The sequence below is a fragment of the Hippichthys cyanospilos genome, chromosome 15 (assembly GCF_059441005.1).
Source record: "Hippichthys cyanospilos isolate Australia breed blue-spotted pipefish chromosome 15, RoL_Hcya_1.0, whole genome shotgun sequence".
Classification (NCBI taxonomy): Eukaryota; Metazoa; Chordata; class Actinopteri; order Syngnathiformes; family Syngnathidae; genus Hippichthys; species Hippichthys cyanospilos.
The window spans coordinates 8439241-8466935 of NC_142383.1; the positions used below are offsets into that span (position 1 = coordinate 8439241).

The window sequence follows — 27695 nt, forward strand, 5'->3', positions numbered from 1 at the left end:
AGAGAGGCTCACAAGGCGTCCCTCATTGATTCCTCTATCCTGGCTGCGGACATTTGATAAGAGCTTAGGTCATTGTTTATTGGAGGGGAGGGGGCAATTTATATGGCGCGTGCGGTACAAGTTGGAATGTGGCTCAGGCTGTTCATTTGGACTGGAATGGCCAAGGTAGAACACAGTCATGCAAGAGGAACTGCTAACTAAGACGCTGGTTCATTGTCGAAATTATAAATATTATTCATATTTAGCGACCACAACTTGACAATGAGAAATGTAATATAAAGAGGCCATGCAATCAAAATCACTCTTTTAGGCGTAGGCATAAAATCGCTCATATTAATCCCTGGCAATTGCAGTGTGAAGTAGCTATAAATGTTAGTTACTATTCACCAACCTTTCAACATGCAAAAACAAAAGCCCCACCCCAGCAATACACACTCCCATGTGAACACTCTAAAGCGAGGCCTTCACGGCCCCTCTAAAACTGTCAAAGCCCAAAAAGAAATATCAGGAGGAGGAAGTAGGATGAAGCAGATTTGCTGAAGAACAGATGCACATCCATGCTGAGCAAAAGCCATGTCACTAATTCAACGACTTGCAATGTTTGCTGTGGGCGACCTGCTGTCATTAATATTCACGAGGATGCACTGTGCCACTGATGTGTGAACCAATGAGCAAATTATGGAAGTACAGTGTATGGACAAAAAAATGCAGCAGTTTTCCATTTATACGCTGATGCCAACTTTGTGTTATGATTTGTTTAATGTATGAGACACAAAGGGCTCTATTTTCTTTGTTCTTTCTTTTCACATTTTGCTAGATTGGCGCAGCTCAAAGTTTTTTTTTTTTTTTTTACCATTGTTGGAGAAAAGACAGCATCCAATATATATATATATATATATATATATATATATATATATATATATATATATATATATATATATATATATATATATACACACACACACAAAAGTTATTGTTTCTTTATCTCTGGATAATTATTATTAATATTGTTTTTATTATTATTCACCGAATAGCAGCAGACCTTGTGGTGTTTACATGTATGCACAGTGGTGTATTTTATGTCAATATACAGCTTTGGCATGATCTTTTAAAGGGTCAGAGTTCTTTTTTATATCAATCGTAATCTTAAATCCATACACAAAAATAATCCCTGCATGACAGTGTGTACATTGAATGGTGTATCTTCTCAAGGGTTATTGGGGTTATCAGATTGTTGCGTGCGAGCACAAAGCACATCCGGAACATCCTGGTGTTCTGGGAATGGCCAGATGGTAGCCGGACTGGAATGCTGGAAAATCACAGTCAATGCGGATAATAATAAGATAAATACACACGTTAAGTAATCATGAGTGAAGTGGAACAGAAGAATAGCATTTGTGTAGCGGCAAGTATCTCTATCCCTCTGTCTTTCTGTCCGCCCGTCCATCTGTTTGTCCATCCTTACATCTAGTTATAATTTATAGATCTTTTTTCCAACAGAGCCTTGCGGAAATGAGCGAAGTTTTGATGGGGTGGGAAATTAATGAATAATACTTGAAGAGCATCTCAGCACTAATTAGCATTAGCTTTATGGCACTAATGTGATTATGCGCATCAAAGGGGGCCGTGAGGGATTACCACAAAGTTATGTTAAGTCAATAAACAGCATATAGGTGAAAGCTCTCGTAGTATCGTCCTAATAAGAAAATAGATTAAAAATTTAGTTGGCCTTTCCTAGAGCAGTTTTTTGGGTGGGTTGTCCCAAGTTTTAAATGCCATACGGATGAAGATATGGATCCAAAATTGACACACATTCAAAGTGGTTTGAAAGAGAAAAAAGTGAAATGCACTCCCTGTTTTTGCCTACATCATAAACAATGCATCACTATGCTTCTTTAATTATGTTGAAATGAATAAGTAATAAATAATGCATTACAGTGTTGAAGTAACTTACCCAACACTGTTTAGCGCACACACATAAACATATATATATATATATATATATATATATATATATATATATATATATATATATATATATATATATATATATATATATATATAATATACAAAAAGTACCCTAAACGTAACGTGAATTCGACTTACTGAGGATTTTCCACTTACCTTCTCTTGGTACTGTCGTCGCGATGAGTCTAGCGACTGGATGAGCGCCGTTGCATGGCCCACAAACATGGCGTAGCAAGTGGCGCCCACGATCATGCTCAGCATGGTGATCCATAGGTCCGACATGCTCACCGGCGCCCGGGCGCCGTAGCCAATGCACAGCATGTGGCTCATGGCTTTGAAGAGGGCGTACGAGTACTGCTTGCCCCAGGAAACGTTCTGTCAGGATGGGGAGACAAAAGAAGAGAGAGAAGGATGAGGCGGGGACCGAGTCACTGCCAGGCCGGGTTTCTCCTTGATGGATCACTGAACTTCCACGCATAAAACAAACTCTCAGTGCGCCTCAGAGCCTACCGTGCCCTTTACTACAACTTCTACTGCTTCGTTCTACCTGTTTCCATTCTTTCCCCATTTGCCAAGGGGTGAAAAACAGTTCATGCCGGCAGTATTAAAAAAGAACAACTTGCATTATTTACACATCTGAGGGATTGTTTTTCCTTAGGAGAAGCAAGAGAGCGCATTCCCTTTCCCTATTTTTGCACACTCATTCCAAAAAAATGGCCGGCGGATTTAAGGTCCTGTTGGGAGAGCTCAGGTCAGCGTGCAACAAAGTGATAACGTTGCATATTTTGCTTTTTCTTTGACTTTCCCTCAGGCACATATTAAAAAAAAAATGATCACAGTCAACACTCACGTCGGATTTTGATGACAACCAAAATAGTAGTTTTACAGTTATCATCTGTGTCTCAGACTGTGTCTCAGACTACAGTACATTTTATGTTACATGTTATAAAATTTGTTTCTCTCTTGTGCCACAAATAGGATGAGAATCGTCACCCATCCGCTGTGGTTTTTTTCGCAGCAAAGTTCCACCTGTGCATCTTATTTATTATTGCTTTGTTGACTTGCCGTCAATCAGACCAAAGCTGAGCAAACACGGTGAGCCCACACGAAGCGATAAGAGGCCAAATAATGGGGGGCAGGGCAGTGGTGCAAAGAATGCATGTGAAATAATCAATGAGCTACAGTACTCAGTTGTGGCCCTAAAATAGATACGTCCCTTTTTCCCTAAAAGGAAAAAGGGACGTAACTATGAGGACCAAGTATATAAGTTCTGTACCATAATCTTAACAGTTAGATCGAATTGAGAATAGATTTTCCTCCATGTGACCCCAGAGCGAAAATTAGTTTGACACTACTGACTTACACGATGCATTGTGATCCTATAGATAAAGATACATTTGATTGTATCACAATTAGAATTTTTGCATCAAAGTAGCAGCAATAGAGGATATAGAAAATAAAGCAGTACTGTAACAAAAGCTGTTTGACACGAAAGCGTCAGTCCACTTGTCAGTAATTGACAGTTTCCTTACAATATTTCACAATCAATGTATTATGATATTGCTGGAAAGAAGTTTTCTCTTTCTGAGTTATAAAGAGTGATATTGTCCAACAATTTCCTTTTAATAAGTAAGTCATCGTGTAAATATTGCATTATATTATTTTGGAAAATTAGACAGAAATATAATATTTGATATATTTATGTGTATACATACATGCATATAGTCCATGATTTCTGTCCAGTACAAATGGTATGACTGCATTGTGGCACTATCAATATCACTGGACCACAAGAATAGTATATCATAAATTACTGTGTGATTCAACCCTTCACTACCATGACCCAACCAACATTATTAATATTCACGTTATAATTGTTTTGGAGGCTGTCCAAGTGGGAATTTTGCAAATGACAAAATTCAACAAGCTAATCATCATGACTCATCACTTTTCATCTGTTCATTAGTTGTTTCTAAAGGCGACAGATTACACCATGTTTCTCATTACATTTGCCACTCTGGTTTCTTTGGCTAAAATGTTTCCTTTTTGTCCAAAGTCACTCAATTTTCCTGTTATGCGTCATGAAAGAGACTGAATATTCCATTCTGCATAAAGGGTGGAACACACAATGCATTCGACCATGGCGCCGGAACAAATGGCCAGGTCGTGAGGTGTCCTTCCCCTTCACACGCGTTAGCTGAATGTTTGTGTTGACAAAATTTGCATGGTTGAAGAAGCAAGGAAAGATCAAATACATTTTTCTTGTGCCACTGAGCTGACTCACAGCACCTTTCCGAATGGTCCTGTGGCCGAAGAAGAGCTGTGTCGGCACCATGTTGTGCATTGTCATCGCTTTGTCATACATTTGTATTTGCACTGCGGGTCACATATCGGCCCCCTGGGAATTGCTCTGCGTTGGTAGCTGTGATCTCTTTTATTGTTCATATATAGATACAGTTACATGTTTGACTTTTATGTAAGATTCAGAGATGCAGGCATGCAAATGATTTTAATAACTAGACAGCAAAACTGCTGTAGAAAATGTATAAAAATGCCGGATGTGAAAAATCCTACAATTAAATGGAATGTAGTACATCTGAATTGTTGTCATAATATAAAAATATCGCTAAAAATCTGCGTGATCAATGAGAAATGCACATCTTGCTAAATGTATTCTTTCTGATTAGAATTGCTCAAATGCAAATATAATCAAAGTGGTTCACAAATCTAATGAATGAGATACACAATTGAAAGTCAGAATTTTAATTTGTTGACATGTGGAAGGAAAAGAAAAAAAGGGCTTGGATCTTGTCTTGCATTTCAGTCCCATCAGTTTGTAGGCTACTGTAGTTCAGAAAAGATGCACAAGTAAAATGGAATGGTACTTTAGCATTGCAACACGTTGCTAGCGTCCTTGGAAAATGAATCTTAACATGTGATTATTTTCTGTGTTGGGCAAGTTACTTGGGAATTTTGGGGGAAAAAAACTCCACTTTCAGGCTAAAAATGCATTGTAATGCCTTGCGTCATTCTCATTTGTAACGAGCACAATATTACTATTTTTTGTGTGTAATATATTACACACCCATGTTACAGCAAAAAGCAATGCACTACAGTAATTACATTATTTTTGTAATTCATGACTCGCAACACCGCTTCTTTTATCAACTATGTGAAAAATTAAGTTGACATACATGTTCTGTGACTTGTGTGGCACAACTGAGTCCATCTTTGTCCCGTTTGATAAGAAGGAGCACTAAGGGTGGTAATATTCTACCGCGCTAGCTGCTAACAGTCTTGATAGGAGTCAGCGGCTGAGGCAACCTTTTGTGAACAAAGGACCTAGACTCAACCTTACTATGACGAAAATTCCAGTGACAAAATGAGGATATCACCTGCTATGTTAGCTTGCAAATAAAATTTTCATTCACAAAATTAAACTAAATATGAACTTATTGCACCAACATTTTGCAATCTAGAGTGATTGGTGCATTTACATCGATCTTTTTTTTTTTTTTTGGAGGATGTACAAAGATTGCTATGTTAATTTAAGGAATGTGACATTAGCCTCTCATCCCTTCGAATAATACTAAAATAATGTAAGCTACGCATAAATGTATAAGAAGATAACGTGTGAGTAAGTAGACTTCTAAGTTAGCAACTAACCACTAGCTAGCTAACTACATTCTGTAAACCTCCTAACAGGAAAAAGGAACAAAGTCCAGCAGTGGTCGGTGGTACAATTTTATGAAATTCAAACAACACTTTGTTATGAATTATACATTTGGGTTAATTTCCCAAATGTGAGCTTAACACGATTTTCATGTTTAAATTCTGATTGTTGAAACGCTTTATCACTGCATTCACTGAATAATATCTGGCAGAGATCCGCACCTTACACAAAAACAAATGCAGTTATTATTTTTCACACTACTGCTTTTAACTAAACTGATTTGTATTCCTTTTTTCCTCCCCCTCCCATGACTCACTGTGAGCCCTGCTTCATAACGAGGCCAATCATGCACTTTGTACATATTGATTTTGTTTCACCAGTCAAACGGCATGATATTTTCCATCCGTGAATCATCGGGAAGAATTGCAGAGATTGAAAGGATCTCTCGTCACATAATGCTCGGTCATCCGTGTGTGTGTGTACGGGAGGGGGGACTATAGTGACTCATTGGTGTATTAACACGTCTTCACCAAAACACAGCTTTGGCTCGAAGTGGGGCTCCCATCAAATGAGGTGAACACAGCAAATGTATTCAAGTGGCTTGTTCTAATTAAACACCACATGCATGCTGCCAAATAAGCAACGCGGTTGAATATTCATCCGGCAGCTCGGCCTTTGTTGGGGGGGGAGAAAAAAAGTGGAGCGCTGACTTCATTACTGCACAAAAATCTCATCCCCAATCTTTATCAAACTGTTGCAGTCATCCATATGAACATTTTTTTGAGTTAACTACACAATTTCCTTTCAAAACTTTTCATTGAGATCAAATAAACGGGGATGTTTGTTTTTAAATAACAATTAGCATTAAAGTAGATTCCGTTTATGTTTCAGGGAGCTATGCAAGTCAGCCTGTTTCTTCATGATAGTCCTTTTGAGATTTTCAAACAACACTTAAATGTCACATTTATATTATTTTGTATTGTAATATTGGTTAATATCCTGGGATATATACCGCAAAAACATGAACCACCTCATATGAAACCACTTCTCTGTCCAGTGCAATATTTTACGACAATTGCAGTAAGAAAAAAAAAAAACCCTGCAATTACACAAGAAAAGAAAAATTATAGATTTTCTTTACAAATGCAAATGTGTATACATTTTTGGCATGTATTGCACCATCTGGGATTCACTGCACTATTTTCTGCCCTCCCTAAAAGGGCAGACAGCGAACAATAGTTGGACTTCTGCTACAAAGTAGGTTTCAATAGACCAGACCATGCGGCACTTGACTGCAACAAGCACACAAGATCATTTGACATAATGAAAAATAGGATAAATGTGATCAAAATGTACTTCCTTATCATTCGCGTTAACTCATGCACTGTCCAGATAATAAATGATTTTTAAATTTCATATCTGGCAATATCAGTGAATGAGTTAATGACCACTGGCAGCCCAGTAAAAATAGATGTAGCTAGTCCATAGCCGACAATGGTATTGAATACATTAATATCAAAAAGGTTTCTTTTATTTTCACCCCAATTTGGGCCTGGAAACTTCGTAATCGCACAGAAAAATGCATTAAAATATCTCAACCCAAATAGGCATTCAAACTTTTTGGTTTGATTGTTTGCCTATAGAAGAACAATATTTGACTTCAGAGTAATAAGAAACTCTGTCTTCAAATGCCAAATCATTTCCAAGTTGTTATACATGAATTCACCCTTTGTTTCCGCATTACCACATACTGAACTCTTCAACTGGACTAAAATCTAACAAGCTGTCACATGTTTGGGAAAAACAAAAAAAGCGATGCACAGTATTCATTTGTCCAATTATGTAAGCAAATGAAAAAAAGAAAAACAAGCTGTTCTGACAGTGCACAGAAGGCAAGGGAGGACTTTGAACCCATGAGGGACAACGTGGACCGCTTTGTGGTTCCAGACGCTGATGTGAACTGTCTTTTGGGATGTTGAGCAAATGGTCTCCGATTCCTTCCAACGTCTCATTTTCTGACATTATTTGGCTTTCGAGTGTTGGGGGTGAGGATGACCTTCTGCAGTTTGCTTCCCACTCCCACCGCAGCTACGTTCTTTGATTAGCACAAAAGGTTACTCAAACTTCAAGCAGAAATAAGAATCGTTGCGCTGTCAACTTCCTGCACAGGCTTTGCGATGATAGAAAGGTTTGTCCTCCAAAGACGCTCGCTCCTCACTTATCCTGGGCACGGTTGACATCTTGACAGCTCAGGTGGAAATAATGCCCTTTGCCAAACATACTTGACCATCTTTATCAGAATGAAACACCACAACCAAACCAAGCAACCCTGAAAGGAGTTAAGATCTAGATTATCAGAACTCGCGCATCCGAAATTTAGGTTGCATTTCGAAATATATATGCCGAGTCTGATCTTCTTTGTTCCAAGAGTTCGGAAACTTACAGATCCCTAGTCCATGACTTTTTCCCCCCTCACCGGTCATTATTTTTTTTTCTTTTTAGTTTGCAAAATGAGGCGTTTTAAAAGGTCTCACTCCTTAAAGGGTGTTGTAGGAGTTGTAATAATCTTTGTATGATGTTCAAATCTGTAAGGCGCAAAACAGCAAAAATCTTGGCTTGGTTACCATTGGAACTTTCTTTATCATTTGATCGCTTTGATTTCTACAAACACATTTGCTATCTATCTTTTTTTTTTTGTCTGCGACCACATCTCTTGGTTGAGAATGCAGTGTGCTGCTGGTGAGCTGAAATTTTAGACCGCCGATACAGCTCAGCACCACAAGTATGTAAAATGCATGTTAAAGGGCATTGGCAATATTAGCTTATTTCTTCAAAAGACAGTAGCTCCAAAATATCATCTAGCAACTACAACACGAGCCCAGAACCAAGCAAGATATCTTTACAACGGATTCATCAAGATAGTATAACATACCTACTGGGTTTGATTGTTTTAATTATTTACAATGTACGGAGAGCAACGTAAAAAAATTAGCTCAGGCACATCAGGAGCGTGAATGGCCAAGGCAGAGGCCGACCTTTCTCATCGCAATTGAAAAGGTATGCATCAGGAAGTAAATTGATTCTTAATCCTAGTCATAACAAAAGTGCTTTTGGTGTCAATAATAATAATAATATTTTAGTCCAGCTATCCCCAACCTCCGGTCCACAGTCCGATACAGAATATACCGCACCTGAAGTAATGAACTACAGTATTTCGGTTTTATGTATTGTCCGAGTCGGAAAGGTTTTTTTTTTTTTTTTTTACTTTTATCGAAAACTGGTTTGATTCTAGGAAGGGGAAAAGCCCCAGTCTAGATACCAGGAGTCCTACTTGAAATAGTGATTTCTCGTGAAAAGGACTTCAATCACTACTTGCTAGACGGAAAGGACCCACAAAGTGACACTGAATGGATTCTCTACCTTTTTGTTCCCGAACCAGATGATCTCGCAAATGGCAACAGCTTCAAAAGTATTTTTGAGACTCCCGACACCGAATCTGTGTTAAGAGAGAAACAAGCTGGGGGCTCCCATTTGTTTGGCGTTAATAGTGAGTTCATATTTTATGTGCAGTTTAGCTCCCCGTCGATGATAAGATTGTCAAGCGTTGATCTGTCTGCAAACCCCCCAACCACCCTGCAAACAGCCGCAGCCTCAGATGTATTTTTGAGACTCCTGACTGCCCATCTGTGTGAATAGAGAAACAAGCTGAGGGTTCCCAATATTTTTGGCCTTCTTTGGAACCTTATAATTACTCCCCAGTCCACAGTAAAAACGTTTAGCGTTGACCAGTCCATGGTGATAAAAAGCTGAGGGACCCCTGCTTGAAGCCCCATTGATTCCGTCTCTTTTTTTCCATTCTGTGCAATGTCCCGCGATCTACTTCTAGTACCTTCACCGGTTGACTGCGATTTATGTATTCAACACCACTGGTTCTACGGCTTTGGAAAGACTTTGAGACAGAGTTTCGACTGGTCTTAAAAAAAAAAAAAAGATACACTCGTGTTAAACATGGTGCCTTTGAAGTTGCTTACAAAGTTTTGGACAAGGAGAAGACAAGTGTGCTTAACAACACACACAGTCATGGCAACAGGCCCCATCACCCTTTCACCTGACAGTGGCATTATCTCCTATGCTGATTAAGTCATTGCGGCTGCTTGGGGGTAAGAAGCTACTCTATGGCCATTAGTCAAGCTGATAAGAACCCTAAAGGCCCACTCGCCACTATCGCCAGTCCTTGCTGGCTCAAACTCTTCTTAGTGCTGGACATGATGCACCCAGTCAACCGGACCAATGACGCAATCGTTAGATTCGATAGACTGCGAGTCCCTTCTACCTTCTTACGCTCTATCAGACAATCACACAAACAGATAGCAAGTTGTGGTAGAACCCTTGTACCGTGGCTTACTTTAACAGTTAGAAAGGTCAAAAAACAAGAACAGCAGCCCAAAACAGTCATTTGCAGTGAGTGCAGTTCCAATCCAGTCCTCTTGGTGGTGTATCAAATGCAAGTGACAACTTGTTATGTTGCACATATTAATGATTCTTCGTTCCTGTTTCTATACTCCCAGTGTCCGGTCTCCTGAGTGGTCCATAGCCTGGATCAACTTCCCAAAGATGTCGTAGTACATTTATACTACAAATTTAATACGAGCAAATAAATCAAAAGGTTCCAAGTGAATGTGTTTGATAAGCCTGGACAGATGTAGCAACAGGCCCAGGCGACTATTCTGACATCCAAATATAGGTTGATCATACAAGCATCACACTCTCCCACCATGTAGGGTTCTATATATAGATGTGCTATCATTTCTGTCTGAACATGTCAAGAGATTTTTTTTTTCCCTTTCTGTGAAACATCTTTTATATCAGGAGGCCTGAAAGCAGAAAGAATAAAGTAAGGGGGAAAAAAAAGCACACATGAAAACAAACTCATAATGCTACCAGGGAAATCTTGAAAATGAAAGCGGGAACCGTAGGAGACGAGAGAATGAAGGTACACAGCTCCGGAATAAAACAATAAAAAAATTTGAGTGACCACAAATGAATTCTTAATTTTACCAATCTCAGTTGTAATTAAAAAATAAAAATTTCTCATCTCACGAAGTTATATAGATGATATTATTGCTTAGAGAACAAGTATGTTAAAATTAGGTTGCAATTTGTATGCCAGTCAAAAAATCACAGATTTAATATTGAAGATGGGGAAGCTATCAATTTAAGGTAATACTGCCACAATTTTATGAGGAAACAGTAATCATTAAAAGAGATGAATGATCACATTTTTTTTTTTTTACAACCAAAAGTCTTCACCATTATAAAAAAGCTTTTACTTTGATGAAAATCACCACAAATCATATTGTGAAACTATATTTTCAATTTTTCACCAAAAAATTGTATTACTCGAGGAAACATGCATTATTCCAAGAATATAGTTGTCACACTGAAAGTTGAGAATGACGAAATGTTGGGCAAATGCTTTTTATAATTGCATGGGAGGCAGGTTCCAATGCTCTCTTGCCCACCCCTGAGTGTAACGGGCATGATAGTCATTTTAACTTCCTACATCAGCTCTTGTTAGGAAACCTCCCGTCGTGGCAAACGTCATTGATGCAAACGAGGCCTCGCGGGGTGTAGCTAATTAAGTCTTTTAAATCATTCTGTATCGATCCGCAGCGGGTAATGAGTAAGATTTATTCCGAGCGAGAGGTAGCGAGAGGTGCCGTGCAAATTTGGGCTGTTCATTAGGCTTTTTGAATGAGTTTGTCGTAGTTTAATAATGTGTGGAGAATGGAACGACGGCGTTGGTTTGGTTTAGATAAGTACTTTACATAACCGGGATGAACTTCGGCAGAAATCGCAACGCTTGTGTTTGTCTAAATGAATCGAGGCTCGGCTAATGTGAAAAGTATAGAGATGCGATGGTGAGCAAAGCTGACATTTACACCTCAAGCCCGGATGCCTCCAACAGTCGTTTTGCATGTGGGGAGGAAAAGGCTAGACGGGGAGGCGAGGGACGGCCCGAGGCGTGTGTTTACATCACCTACGAGATGCTCCACGCGATCGTGTCGTTTTTATTGGCGGAAGACGGAAGGAGGAAGAAACCAACATACCCAATGGACATCCAAGCACCAAAACAGACAATATGAAGAGTTTTTACATGCCCTGCTGCTGTTTTGGTTAGCAAAACAGGTGACCTATGATTGGTCGTGATCTGAGCTTTGTGATTTTCAATTGGCCACACCAGGCAGAATGGCCAAACCCTCAGATGGTTAAAAACAAGTGGATTTTAGAGCCTATTTTATAATCTGAAACTGCCATGTTAATCAGAATAACGTGTTTAGACTCATAGGAGTGAATATATTAATGAAAAGAGAACATTTTGGTTGAATTCCCTTTAACTCTTTCACTACTGTTGGGACAATGCTTTTCAAAAAATCAGAGTGGGTATAGGAATGGTAGCAATAAATTGAAACGGCATCTCAGCAGTTCATTACACACCGATCTACAGATTCTAGTGGCATTTAGCAACTGTTGCATTCACAAGCCAGTGCTGGGCCGACTGTCAATTTCTCGTGAATTAATGATTTAGTACTGCGGAAACATATTGATAACATGAGCTATATATGTGTGGTAATATAGATTACACTGCTTACTATGTTTTGTAGGCGTTTGGTGATCATTTTTAATTCTTTGGCACTTTTTTTGTACAAGTATCGTGGTCTATGCCAGGATACAGTCCCAGCAATATTTCTTAGCGAAAATGGAAGTGGAATTTTTTTCAACTAATTTTCCAAGTGTCCAAGACAAAAAAAAGAATCGGTAGTGAAAGGGTTGAGTAAGAATAAAGGTATCATCCTTATAAATAAACAAGTTCTTATCAGGAGACAGACTACAGTATGAAACCGACAACTAAGAAATGTTTGACACCACTTTTTTCCTAACTCCTGAGTAGTAAAAGATAACAAGATTCCAAAACAGTATTTTGCCTAAAAATCTCTCAGCAATTTTTTATTCTTATAATTTGCAATTTCCATGTCCGGTACTAATACCGACTCCCTCCGGATGTACTGTTACCTAACAATAAGGCCAGGTATGAGCAAAATACCAATACTTGGTATCAGTACTCGCCCATTCCAACAAGCAAAAATAGCTAGCAAATGTTGCTGCAGACTGAAATTTACATGCCAATACTGACTGCAAAAAAACATTACGTGCATTAAATCGATGCCCCAGTGAGAAAAGAGTAAAAGCGTGATACTTACAACCATACCGTTTAGCGACACCCAGCAGTCAGGGGGAAAGTCTTGAAGGAGAGGCACCAGGTACTGGAGGCAGCCATCCCAATGACACAGCAGCAGCATCATACCTATTAAGTTAAATATTCTTACCACAGCACTAGCCAGGTCATAGGTCATATGGAAGATCTGCAGACAGACACAGAGAGAACAGGAATAACGCCGGTTAGTCTGCCTCTGAGCCACGGTATAAAAAATGAGACAAAATCTCAGGTTTGGCCACTTGAGCATTCGGTCGCCACTGGATGAGTTTGCGCGACAGCGCTCGCAGATGCCGAGCTGTGCATAATTCAACATGGCCGCACTCCAAAACAAACAGGCTTCTAGAAACATACAATGACTTGCAGTAGAAGGCTTTATATGGACATGTATTTACATACATCTACCAGTTTGTGACGGATGACTAACAATTAATAATTTCACTGTTATTCACTAGGACGTGTTATGATAGGGCCTGCCAGATCTTATGATGAAACTTTTTAATAGAGTCTTTGATATGTCCAAGCATGTGTCTGAATAAAAACCTATACTGTGTCCTATAACGTTCTGCAATTCCAACGACATGTCCCATAATTCATGTAAATGTGCCTTAGGATTCGTCATGCAGTGAATCTGCTATTCATATCATACAACTTGTCCCGTTATATGTCCTATTCCTGTTCTATTTGTAACTATGACACATGTAGAACGATACATACATATTTTACACAGTACGCATAAGAAATATAATTTGCTCTGAACGCCCAGCAACTGCAATTGGCATTTCAGTCGACAAGTGGCAAAAAGCCGCCCCCCCCATAGTTAAAAGTGGGCGCATTTTGCTGATTTATTCATATTCCACAAACAAAAGAGTAATCACAATGTTTTGTTTAGAAGTGTGAGGCTGCATGAAGATTATAGTAAAGCAATTTTGTCCAAGGAGAGCTTTATGCCCTGCACTTTATATTGGGAATGCATTTTTTAGACTGTGTCCGTATATGATTTATATGATGCGTATGTGAAGGATGTTTCATGCGCCACTGTTGTTTCATATTGTGTCTTCTGCCTTACGTATGGACTACAGATGGAAATGAGTGAATCTGGTACAGCCATAGATTGAATGTCTGTACTCTATAAATATATATAATTACATCTTTGGGATGGAATGATTTTAAAACAATTACACAGAAATTGTAGCAAATGTTATTCTGTAATCTAATGTTACCATCTGAGGGGTGTGTGCTGCAGTGGCCATCAGGCAAGATGTTTATGATTAAAAATGGTAATTTGGTGGTGTAAAATAGTAATGAGAAGCAATTTCAATGATGGATTTCACCTAATTGGATGAAAAGAACAAACTCCAACTTCAGCAATGGTACGACTACATGCTAGCTCATAAATAGGGCACCGTTTTTTAATTCCAGCTTGGCTACACCATAATTCCTTTGACTGTAATCATAAAATATAGACGTGATGATCGCTGATGGGTGCACTTGGGTAATAAACCTGTCGCATTCCTGGTTCCGTGGAATGAAATATTTCGTCTAATTGCAAGCTATTTTTAAAGTCAATGCTTTTCCATTTCCCCTCAAAGTGCCCATTTTAATTAATCACGGCTGAAATGACTTTTAATTGGGCCTATTTCGGCCGTTAAGTGGCGGATTTCACACACACCTCTAAAACGGTGCGAAAACATTAATTCACATCGAGTGATGGATTAAGACTACAGATGTGGAATTAGAAGAGCTATAAATGTTGGGGTGGCACATTCATTTCAATATCTAAAATGTCTGCAATAACTTTGAACATTTAGCAAATAACAATAACATGTCCAATATGAATTCAGTACGATATTTAACTTGAATGCATTAATGGCAAAAAGAAACTGCAGTCAGTCTTATCATGTTCATAAGTAAGATGTTTCGATGTAGGATGTGGAAAGAAAGCTGAGCTGAATGACAGTTTCACATTTTGAGTACACAGAATTGTTCTGCTCACATGCAATGATCACTATTTTGAATACTCTCAATTTGTCACCGCGTGTCTATTGTTCACATGATTTAAACTTGTTTGTGATAAGGAAAAAAAAAGCTAAAAGTAACATGAGCATGGCGGTATGAAAACAAATTGTTTTGTAGTGAGTCAAATTCACATTTGCTGTGAGTCATCACATTTTTCGGTCTTATTCCTCCCATGCGCAATGACCCATTTTAGCGTCACCCATCTGTCTAGTATTTGTAGTTGGGAACTGCTAGCGATCACAAAGAAAGTTCTATGTCTTGATAAATTTTGACAAACACCTGTATCTGTCTGAAGTAATCCTAAAATGGTTCCTGCCAACATTTGCATATTCTTAACTCAAACTACTCATATTTTAGCTTCAGCCATCTGACTTGTTAATATGTGATTACAATTTGGCGGTAATCAATGAAATGTTAAAAAATATAAATCAGCAATCCCTCCAGTATGAATTACACGGTTGTAATACAAATCCAACTTAAAAGACCACCTGAGCAATCACAATAGTCAATTTAAACAGAAGAATGAAAAAATGTAGGGATTTGTTGTGGATCAACTTTACATAGAATCCCAAAAGCAGCGTAGATGTTAATACCAAGGGCATTATTTTTGTGTCCTGATTTTGGTGAGTTCCATTTTCCATTAATTCCATTAATGGAGTTCCATTAATTTGTTATTTTCACAGAGAAGCACAGTTGGAAACTGGCATTTGTGCCAATACTTGGGGGAAGAAAGCAAGTTAATGTCTCGGCCAATGGAGGCTTTGATGGACATTTTGGATGTTTATTTCAAAGGTGGCCTGATGCGCTTGCTGTCCATGTTTCTTGGCTTGCTTTTAATCCCAGAAGTGGCAGCTCAGCTGTGCACTTTTTTAACATACAGCAATGCTTTACAGTAATTCCAACTGAAGTGATGCCCCTATAATCGGTTTCAATTGTTTTTGGCCGAAAAGTGTTTTTTTTTTGCCGTTTTAAATCAAACATTTGTGGCCTAAAATCTGTGCATCCATAATAATCATGCATTTTATGGAAAGATAGCTACAAAGATTTAGAAGATTTATTGCACGCTGTAATCATCATATTTATGAATGAACACCACCGTTATGGTATGTGTATATGTTTATGTTTGTTTGACCTGCTTCTAGCCATCTACTTTCAGCCACCAAATTGGCAGGTGTACCCGCAATGTATAAAGGAAACCATCCAATCATAGCACTCAATACAATGTGGCTTATTGAAAATGATTGCTAAAAATGCAACCAATGCAGGTGGTTTAAACCCTCTTTGAATGCTCCCTCCTCCACTGCAGTCCATTGTGGCTGTCCTGTAACCTTTCCGCAACAAAAGGACAGCGATCACATACACACACAGACACAGAGACCAAGAGAGAGAGTGGGAGAGAAGAGATGAGAGAGAACAAGAGGGCTGGGCTGATGCTCAGATCCCTCCATGGTTCAACACTTCCACTGGGATATACAGTGCGCTGCCCTGCAAGGCTAAAATTAGCCACTAGCATATGCCAGAGGAGAGCGCTCGTCTCAAACACACCCCGAATCTCTTCGGCTGTCTTTTATTTTTAATTTAGCAAAAGTCTCTGTCTTGCACTGGCTGGCTCGCTCCGTTTGCCTTCACATTCATCACTGGATGATGACTTAATGAGGTGGAACAACAGACATAAAGAAAGCAGGAAAACAAAAACAAAGAAGGAATGGTTTTGGGAATCGAAGGCAAATATTCCTGGCTGTTTCTAACTGGATTAGGAACTGAGCAGACGCGCTTTGTGGTTCAATGGGAAAGTCACAAATTGAAGAACTGAACACAAAACTAAATTAACCTATTTTCTCTTCACTGAATAATTTACAAGCTGTTTTCATGATAGAAAATGGCAGTTTGTTTCCTTGATGAAAGGCCTTTCAGGACTTCAACAAGAAACAATACTTTTAATTCACGTGAACATGGACCTAGAAAAAAAGCTAGCTGGAGTGTTTGTTTTTCAACTTGTGATCAAAAGGTTTTTCCGTTCATCCATCAATTTCATAGCCGCTTTTTCCCACTGTGGTTAATTAAAAAACATTGACAATGGGAATAAAGTGGCGACAACATTTTGACAGATTTACAGGTCGATGAAAGGTTGCAATCGATGTGTCGAGAAGATTATTGGCAGACAACAGAAAAATCTGTAACTTCTTTATCCTCCTGTCAAAGTAAATGTGTTCAGAAGAAGCACAGCTAAAAACATCTTTGGTGCAAAGAGATCCTCCATAAAGCTGTAGTCACGTGAGAACTAAGTTCATGAGTAGGTGGAAATTGAGAGTGAGAGTAAGCTTCTCTTCCAGAGAGATTTTTTGAAAACTCCCAAGGATGGCTTTGCTGGAAAGCCTCACAACCTGCGGGTCATACCTCCTCGAGGACATCAAGGAAAGATGTAGAAACTCATTAGCAGTGCGTGGAATTTGTTTAGCTCACAATTTCATGGGATCTAATAATAGAGGGAGCTTTTCCTCACAAAGGCTTTTGGATCAGTGGTGTGGGTCAGGCGAGCATGGTTATGATGAAGGTGTCCATTAGGGAGCTTTCACTTTGGAAACTGGGATGCACTCATTTGTGCACGGAAAAAGGCTAACGTTGCAAAAGTGCCCATAAAACAAAGGTTTAAAGATGGAGCAGGGGAGGAAAAAAAAGACATTAAACATTCTTTTTTTTTGTTTTTTTCATGAGCGTTCATTTGTCGGGTACAATGGTGAACTTGTGGTTAGCTCGTTTGCCTCACTTCGTCTCAACCGTTTGTGTTGTCTGGGTTTCACAAGATCAGTAAAAATGCCAATTGGAATTGCACCAACAGATGCATTGGTCCTTACATTTTGCCTTTTGGCTTCATGTTAGACAATAGCAAAAAGAAAGAAAAAAGGACTACAGCAGGAGTTTTGCATTCAAATTATGAATTACTGTACATGTCAACATGACAGTTATGAATTTCAATGTAAAAACTTGTCGGAATGGAAGCTGGTGCTTTTCGCCAAACTAATGTGTGTTATTGTCAAACATTATAACACTGCAGTGAAAAACTCGACATTTCATAAGATCACCAATAATCATCAGCAGTGCTGAAAGAATGTTTGATTTCCGCTGCTTAGGTGATGCTGTTTAAGTAAGCAAAATAGTCAATAATGGCAGACGTTGGCATTGATTAACTGAGTTATGACTTTTTTTTTTTTTTGGAGAGGCAAGAGGGAGTATGTTTTTTCTAAATGCATAACACACCTAGCAAAAAAATGCAGCTAGATAACTACTATAGGGATTGACATGTTCTGAATTCCTTTTTCCAGGTCAGTGTTGTTTTGGAGTAGTGGAGGTCTCCTTGACTGCAGCCTCTCAAATTAGTTGAGAGAAGAGTGCAAGTAACGCATGTTTTATTAATTACTTAATCTATTGATTGTTTTGTCGATTAATGAATGAATCAGACATCAGAAAATCTGAAAGAAAAAAAACATGTTTACCTAAGTAAAAGTAGATGTTTTACTTTGATGACTAAAAACTAAAAATATTTTCAGTTGAGAGACTGAAATTTGAGCATTTGGAAAATTTCAGGCCTCCAAATGATGATCATTAACAAAAATGATTATCACATAATTTGATAAGTGTTAGTTGTTGATTAGTCTATTCATTTTTGCACCACAATTTGAGGGTGTATCAACAGCGCCTCTGATGGTTAAACCAAATAGTGCATCCCGTTTTGTCTCATTTGCTTGCAAATTAGATCAATTGTTTTGGGCTGAAAATTTATCTCATGAGGGTTTTTTTTTTGGACCAACATCCCCACAAAACCTATTTTGTTGTCTGTGGTTTTAATTATTGGTTATCAAGCAAAAACATGTTTTCTGTTGGATAGCCACATCCCAAAAATACTTGATAGCTGCAGCCCTGAAATCAATAATCAATTCTACACATTTGGTGCATTTCTTAAATATCAATTAATTGTTTAATACATAATTATACATTGCTGTCAGCATTACAAGGGTACAGAAGAAGATGCTAGTCCACCAAAAGCTGCGTGTCCACAGCGCGAACGTAATCAATTTAAATTGGATTTCACGGCCACTAGAAGCAATCACGTCTTATGCGAGCGTAACCTCTAGGTGCCACTGACAGGGAGCCAAAAGCAGGGGCATCACTCCGGGCTGGAGTCAGTAAAATATAGGCTTATGGTGCGCCCGGCTCCAGTTTGACGAGGGGCAAGGGCAGAGGTCAGCATAATCCTCTAATACAGCAGAGACAAACCGCCAAGATGTGATGTGATAGCGGCAAAAGGGTCACACGGCGGTGCGGGCCGGCCTGCTCGCTCCCGTCGGGAGGACTCTCGCCAGCGCAGTGCTTTGACGGCTTGCGGGCCGTTTGCAACTGCACGACTACGGCTAATGAACCGGCGACTAATGACGTTTGAAGCCTTTGTATAAACTTAGTGATTTAGATATTTTGTACAGTTTGTGTATTTAAAAAGACAGTGGTTGACTCAAGGGTATGGGGCAAAATATTGATATTGTCACGCGGTCATGATACATTATCGACAAATCAACGTGTATATGATATGTGATTAAAAAATGTCAAAAATGCCCCCTTTTATCTGGGGAAAAAATGGTCAGAAATGGAAAGAACTTTGTTGTAGGACAGCAACAGGCTGCATAATATGCATATGAATAAAACTGTTAGATATTTGTATATGAAACAAAGAATCTATAAAAAAAATATATTTTCTGAGGTCATTCTAAACAGAAGTAAAACAAAACCGATATTAAGTTGTGTTGTGCTGTTGGTAACGTGTTTTGTTACGAAGCTACAATATCGAAATAAAAACATGCAATAAAATTGGTGCAATCCAATAAAACATTTCACCCAAATCCATAATTTGCAAGTTATTCTTAAAAAAAGGTTTTTATACAGAAAAGGGGAAAAAGACGAAGTTAAAAATATATTTACATGAAAACATGTTACTGTACCAATCAAAATTTTGGATATACTTACTAATTCAATGATTTTCGTGATTTAAAAAAAATCTTAATTATTGAAGATTAATAAAAAAATACTTGGCAAAAAAAAAAGTCAAAAAGAATATTTAGTCTCTCAACTTTATGTGGAAAATGTTTAATGACTTTTAATTGACAGCTGTGCATTTCAACCGTTAATACAGTACCTTGATTTCCTAGATTTGTGAAGCTGCGTAACAGCATGTGAACTTAAAGGTGTTTCCAAACTTTTGACTGATGTTGTACATCACTGTCCAATGCCAATCTTTTAATATCATAATTTCTGAGTTAATTTTTCATCCCTCCCTACAACTGTGTTTTTAAAAACAAAATAAAACTATTTCATTTTCACTGGCCTTATTTAGTTATTTATTAATTTGTTTATTTTGCAGTGACAACATCAAAACAGACCTGCTCTGATATCATACCAGTTTAATAAAAAGTCACCTTTGGTGAGATTTGATTTAGAATTATTTTTTTTTAATTAGAATAGAATTATTTTATTTTACACTAACTATCAAAACAAAAACAAACGAGCATATCACTGCTGAATCACAATTAGCAAAGCATCCATTCATGCGTCTTCATTTGGACGTGAGTGACCTCTGCTTGAGGTTAGAAAGGATTAGCGAGGGACTAATTTTAAGGGATTAAATCCACCAATGGCTATTACGTTGAAGGATGGCAAAAAGGCTTCCCAGATAAATCTGCAATCCTGATGCTTTAAAATTGCCATGGCAATCTATTTTTGTTTTTTTCCTTACCATAAATGGCACTTTCGCAAGCTATTATATTATTTGGGATTATTTAGCGCATTTTGTATCATGCGCCTTCATATCCAAAGAGTTCTAGTAAGAAATCGACTACACGCACAGTTTCCTCCAAGAAATAATTTGCCAAGCATAAGCATATTGTATTGCCAGTGCACAGTAGAGCATTACCAGTGAATAGGGCTCAAAATTTCAAAGCAACTTCCTGTTTGCTTAAGGAAACTACTTAGCATGCAAATGTGTCTGGAAAAGAATGAAGGAGACAGGACAAAGAGTTCAAACAGCATATCGGGCTACGTTGTTGATGCAAGAAAGCCCCGCGGGGAAAAAATAGAATTCATTAAGAGGCAGATGGGTGATAGATGGACTCATTATACTGGATGTAGAAAACAAGGCGCCATCTAGCCACCCAAGAAAAGGTACAACTTCCATATTGTCTTTCAAGTCGCGAGCATGCTTTTTTTTGTAACTTTAATGTTGTTAACAAAATTTAACAAAAGTCCACATTTTAAGGAGTGGCAGGGGGTGGGAGGACTCTGTATTTCATGCAAATCAAAATGTCCTACTTCTCCCATTCCAACCATCCAAAAAACTTCCAATATACTTAAATTATTCATACATTGATTGGGATTAATAGAAGATGCACATCACGGATGAAGGAATGAGACAAAACTTGAAAGACGTTTGTCGCAAATCTATGGAGTTTAACTTTGCAAGATTCATCTTGCTGTAACTTTGTCCATTTTTAAGCTGACTGCATGTATTATATAATAATTTTAGGGGAATTAGGTGTAGAATTAGAATATATCAATTATGTATATTTTTAATTTCGCCAATATACCACTGGGAAAAGGATTTATTTTTGCCACGTGACGTGTAATTGTCATAAGGAGGGACTTTGATGCACTTGGGGTTTTTTTCTGCTTAGACAAACCATATAAACCTTGTAAAGCATATGTACTGTATAAATGCTACAAAAAAGTAGTTAACAGTGTTAGAATTTTTTTATATTGCCCTTTTCTTGTGTCAAGTTAAAAAGGGCACAATTTTAGGTATACCTTTTTTAATCGATAATAATATTAATAAAAATAGTATTAATAGTCAGTGTGGCAAATGGGTGGGGGGGCGTGAAAGGTTTTCTTCTTGCCTAGGTGGGGCTTTGCAGAATATAATTGAGAAGCACTGATGTAACATCATGATGTTGAATATGTTTAGGAGCTTTACCTTGGCAAAAGTTGTTGTTTTGATGCCATCAGTTGTGACAAGCATTTATACTGAAATGATTTTTGTGGGGGGCTCAAATACTTCTCTGGATTTTCACTTTTAATGTTCATGTTTCCCTGCTTGTGATGAATTTAAAATATGACAAAGATGTAATCCATGAATAGGTCATTTTAACTCCACAAGTCGTAATATGTGAAAACGTGGAGCAGCTGTGTTAAGTGGGAACAAGCGCTTCGTGTTCCATCCTTGTTCTGCAGCGGTCAGCAGAATTGTTGTTGTCCCCGCACGAAGCACATCACCAGCTCAGCTCAGCATCTATTTTGGTCATGTGAGCGTGATAACCACAGTTCTTCTCTTCCGCGAGTTTGCATTCATACAGTTCGCGTGTAGCCTGGACCTATTGCATTGGTAATGAATGAGCGACTGGGACGTCAGCATGCGGTGGAAGGAGCGGATTACATGGTGCCATCGGTGGGTGGTCTCCACATGCAAGGAAAACCTGATGTGGAGGTCATTATGGGAGGCTGCAGGCAGCACCGAAAGGGAATCTACTAAATGTTATCTTTAAATCATGGGTGGGCAAACTACGGCCCGTGTCCCAAAGATGGTCCACAGCATGTTGACGCAGTCAACTTACAAACACATGGACAGTATTTAAGTGTGAAGATTATGCCACGTCAAACTGATCGTAGCTAGGTTTACAATAGAGTTCAGGTCAGGGGATGATTTTGCACGCATTATGTGTTTTCCCTATCAACGGAATTACAAGACTCAAGAATTTTATTATCATATGCATAGTAACACTACACAATGAAAACCTTTTCTGATTAGAATTTGTGAAATACATCCAGCCATTTTCTATAGTCGCCGTCTTTGGGCAGCAGGAGGGGGACACCCTGGACTGGTTGCCAACCCATCACAGGGCACACAGAGACAAACAAGCATTCACATTCATAATCACAATGAGACCTAAGGGCAATTTGGAGTGTCCGATATGCATGGATGGTTTTGGAATGTATGAGGAGACCAGAGTGCGTGGAGAAGACCCACGCAAGCATGGGGAGAACATGCAAACTCCACACTGGAAGGCTGGGACAAGCTGGAATTGAACCTGGGACCTCTGAATTGTGAGAAAGACGTGCTAACCAGTTTCCCGCCGTACATTCCTTGTAACACAGTTTCAAGGAATGTTTTTTTTCATATAATGTTCTTCCCTGTAATATGACTTATTCGTGGAAAATAACATACTGTTCTTCGTCTCAGTAAGAATGAGAAAAAAATAATCAACAATCAGTAATTCCATTAAAGTCTTGGCTTTATCGTTGCAGAATGATGGCTTTTTTCCCCTTCTTTCCTTTATTTGCAATATGTTTTTTTTTTCAACTCCACTAGTGTTATTCTGATTAATATTGTGTTTGTGAAATATGAATTGAGCAGCAAAATCCACCGACCTATCCATGTCGGGGGTGGTGATTTTTCTACTTGCTGTTGACTGAATATTTCATCACAGTGCCTATGGAGTCATATAATGACCAATTACGGCCATCGAATGCTCAGTGAATGTCACATGACCAAACTCAGAAAACAGTTGCGCCCTCATTGGTTGCAATCTGCATCTTGAGTAACTGCAATGTCATTTTCAGAAGAAATCTAAAGGCAAAATGGCCGCTTCCAGAGTTGGAGGAAAATAGTAGATTTTGCCGCTCCACTAATATTCTACACTCAAATGTTACGTTAAGACGGATGGGCCTGCATAATACATATATTGTCAAAGAAAATCTGACTTGAGTTCTTCTTTAACCAACATATCCATTTAATATACAGTACACTTTTGTTGGATATGTTTTCATAAATCTTGTTAGCCTGTCTCTGCATGAGCACCTGACAACTCATCACCACAGCGGGAAAAAAAAGCGGAAAGAAGACAGATGAAGCAAGATTTGAGTGGACGTGTTGTCTCAAAAGCTGCCAGCGGGCCCCAGAACAACTGTTCTCCCACTTGACCCATTTTCTTTCTCGCAATTGTTACGCCGGTTAGTTTGGGCATGACAGTTTGACAACATCATCATTTCAGAAAGTCAATTATCCTTACAAGCTACTGACAGATTTTAATATGTCCCTGGATCTTTCTTGGTGAATTTGCTGATAAAAAATCAAATGCAGGCCAAAGGTCATTAGAGGGCTTTCCCATGCTCAAAAGTGAATCATTTCAAAGCCATGTTTATCCTTGTAAAAATGTACACTTTGAAAATGTACATTCCAAAAATGTATTGGTAACGCAATACGGAATTTCCCTTTATTGATTTATTATTAATGTAACCCCGAAAAGCACTTTCATATAGTAAGCTGGAACTTGGTAGTCATGTTTCACATCACACAAAAAAAGTACAGGGAATCAAACCAGAAAAAAAAGACTGGAAGTCTGCCATTTTGGATTTAGTTGTTTAGTTGTCTCTCATCCAAAGTCAGATGAGAGTACAGCTTACACGTGACCCTAATGAGGAAAATGGATGGATGCTTTGCAGTCACGTCCAAAAGATGATCCTTAAATGTATGGAAATAATCTTACCCGAGCATAATATATGAGTTCACTTTCAACTGCCATTTCCTCCTAAATTCTTATGAGAACTGCTAACCGGTGACCCAGAAATGTCTTTGCAAACAAAACTTATGAAAATAAATGCAGAAAGACTGAAAAAGAAATGCTGTTTCTGCAAATATGTCTGTCACTGATGCTGGAGAAGAAGGGAATGGTTTGAGCCTAAGTTGTGTTTGTGCTAAGAAGGCAGTCGGGGTGGATTAGTGCCCATGTGAGAGCAGGAGGGATTTGACTGGATTGCACAGGATGACCCGCTGCGCTCATGTTAACATCAGGAAGATGAACCCTTCCCACCGTCGTTACCGCAGGAAAGAAAGTATCCTCCGGGGGAATGCGAGGGGGTCCTACACATACGTGCTAAAAGTGCTGATCCGTTCTCTGCCGAGGGACTCAAAGTGAATATGACCTGTCTCTAGCAGACTTAGGATAGCAGCGTTCGCCATTTTCACAAAAAAAGGCACAAAGACCAGGACCTGTGTTGGTAGTGGTCTGTGCTCATAAGTAAAAAGATGATCTGATATCACAACATCAATACTATTTCCCCACCCTGACATTTGCCTTCCAGGGAGGAGCCATGTCTACTATGTGAGTTACTTTAAGGCAGTCTTTAATCTGTTTTGTTTTGTTAATGTTAAAAAGAAAACAGTTTGGGGTATACTTAAGGCTATTTTATAGATAATGATCTTATTTATAGTCGGCGCAATGAGTGTGTGTGTGTGTGCGTGTGTGTGTGTGTGTGTGTGGGGGGGGGGGGGGGGGGGGGGGTGAAAGCTTTTCTCTTCCCGCGAGTGGGCTTTGCAAAAAAGTATTTGAGAAGCACTGCTTTAAGGTAGACCTATACGACAAACAAACATGCAAAAATTCTTTGAAAATTTTTTTTGGATCAATTAATCGGAAAATATAAGTTCATAAAACAAAGGTTATGTTCAGTTAGGTTATTGAATTTAATTATTTTAAAAACACAGATTGTCCCCCCTTACTAGAATGGTTGGTCTAAATTTATCACGTGCCTCCTGTTACCTGTCAAGTTAATGATTTATTTTTGTGAACAGATTTCTACTAGGATTCCAAAAGAGGACACTTTAAGTTGAATAACTTTCTGTGGACAAATATTGATATAAAATTATTTATTTTTGCGAACAACTTTATGTTGATTATTTTTTGTGGTTAAATATTTATTAAGAATTAAGTCAATCATTTGTTTTTGAAAACAGATAGAGGACGCTTAGAAGGACGCTTTATGTTTAATATTCTTTTGTGGTCAAATATTTATTCATAATTATTTGTTTGCGCAAACAGGTTTGACACTTAGTCTTGAATATTTTTTGTGGTCAAATATTTATTAGTAATTAACTTGTTTTTCTGAACAGATCTCAATCCCAAATAAGGAGGTTTTATGTTTAATAGTTTTATGTAGACAAGTATTTATTCATAAATATTTATTTTGAGTGCAGGGCTGACACTTTATGCTGATTATTTTGGGGGAAAAATATTTATTTATAATAGTTATTTCTTTTTGATAACAGATGTCTTCTACAATCCAAAAGGTTCTAAACTTTACTAAATCAGACATTGATGACATGTTTTTTTGTTTTTTTTAAATACCCGAAAGTCTTCACAGTGACAAAAGGTTGAGAACCACTGCGCTACAACATGGATTAACTCCATGACGAAGCAGTGGGGAAGGCCGTGACTAGTGAGTGCCTCTGCCCCCCCCCCCCCCCCCCCCCCCCCCCCCCCCCAACATCGCCTAAGGCTGTCTAGCCGATCATGCCAGTGGCATACCTAAATATTCGTTAAAATGAAGCCATGTATGTCTAAGTACACACTGCAGTGAAACTGCTCATTAAATAAATGGATCCTTTAATAACTGGATGAATTCTTTTCAATTAGATTTTGATAACCTTTCACAATGTGAAAAAAGAAACTACTTTTCCACACATGAAATAGCTTGCCACATTTATTAATTTTGACTTTTTCACCTCTTCAAACATTCATTTTCATCTTGGGAACTAGCTAAAAAAGTCTTTTTCATTTTACTGGAAGGGCTGAACAAAACTATCACTAAAATATATCGGAACATTCAGATTTGAGAAAAAAAAATCATTATCCATAAAAGAATATTTCACAAATTACAATAATACTTGGTCGCGATTCAGGGAGTTCATGCAGAGTTGATCCCTCAAAACATTATCATTTTTTTTCACCACTATGCATTTCTCTCTTCTAAATAAATTCAATACCCCCGCATGCCACCTCTCACCAAGACAACCCTATCCTCAAAATTGTTTAGTAAAATGTGCCTGTGTTTTCATCGTTAATCTTGAGTTAGTTAAAATAATATGCTCCCTTAACTTGGCTAATATTGATAACTGAATAACAAAAACTACAGAAAAAGACATCTTACCTGTGAGTTGTTCTTTCAAAGTATCTACTTTGAAAAAAAACTCACAAGTAAGCTTTTTTATTGAAAACCGAGGAGCGTATTTTCCACAATTTTCTATAATAAAGCCATTGTGGGGAAAATTTCTGCTCTTTCACATCTGTGTATTTATGTCTTTCTTACGTCATACAATCATCCATTGGGTTGAAAAACGTAATCAGCCCATTTTCACAGAGTAAGAAATAGGAAAGAGCTATCAGTTTTCAAACGTACTGTGAGTAATGTGGATGAACAATTTGTAAAACTAATCTGTGACCTCAACATTGAGATAGCAATTTCATAAGCACCATTTCTACAAGGTCCCCTATCAATATGCAGTGCAAAATATAAAAATCTTTCAGAAATTATTATATATAAATGCCTCAACTAAATTAAAGCAGATAAATAATGAAATAATTTGAAAAACAGTTTATTATTATCCCAGATTCGGCCTAGTCACTTCTGCCTATTGCTGTATCCATTCTGTCTGAGCAAGATAGCAACGTTAATTGCATCCCACTAAAACACATGAAACATCCTTAAAAATGCCAAGATGTTCTCCATGAGCAAACTTAGAATTAGTAGGGTAGATCGAACAAGTCAAAAGATATAGCTCAAGAACAAACGTCTACTACACTGCACAAAATTGAAAAGGCTGAAAGACATAGTTCAATTAGACATGATGTTAACTTACAAACTTGCAGTAGCATTTTTAAGGTGTTCATT

General features: G+C 38.2%; 1 protein-coding gene across 1 annotated transcript in view; it reads right to left on the minus strand.

Moving 5' to 3' along the window:
- hcn1 (hyperpolarization activated cyclic nucleotide-gated potassium channel 1) overlaps positions 1 to 27695 on the minus strand; it is an 82403-nt gene that overhangs the window by 24624 nt on the left and 30084 nt on the right. The window contains exons 3-4 of the mRNA XM_088435139.1: positions 12904 to 13065; positions 2125 to 2343 (exon numbers count right to left, since the gene is read on the minus strand). Coding sequence (XP_088291265.1) covers positions 2125 to 2343; positions 12904 to 13065 — 381 coding nt within the window. The remainder of the gene's footprint in view (positions 1 to 2124; positions 2344 to 12903; positions 13066 to 27695) is intronic.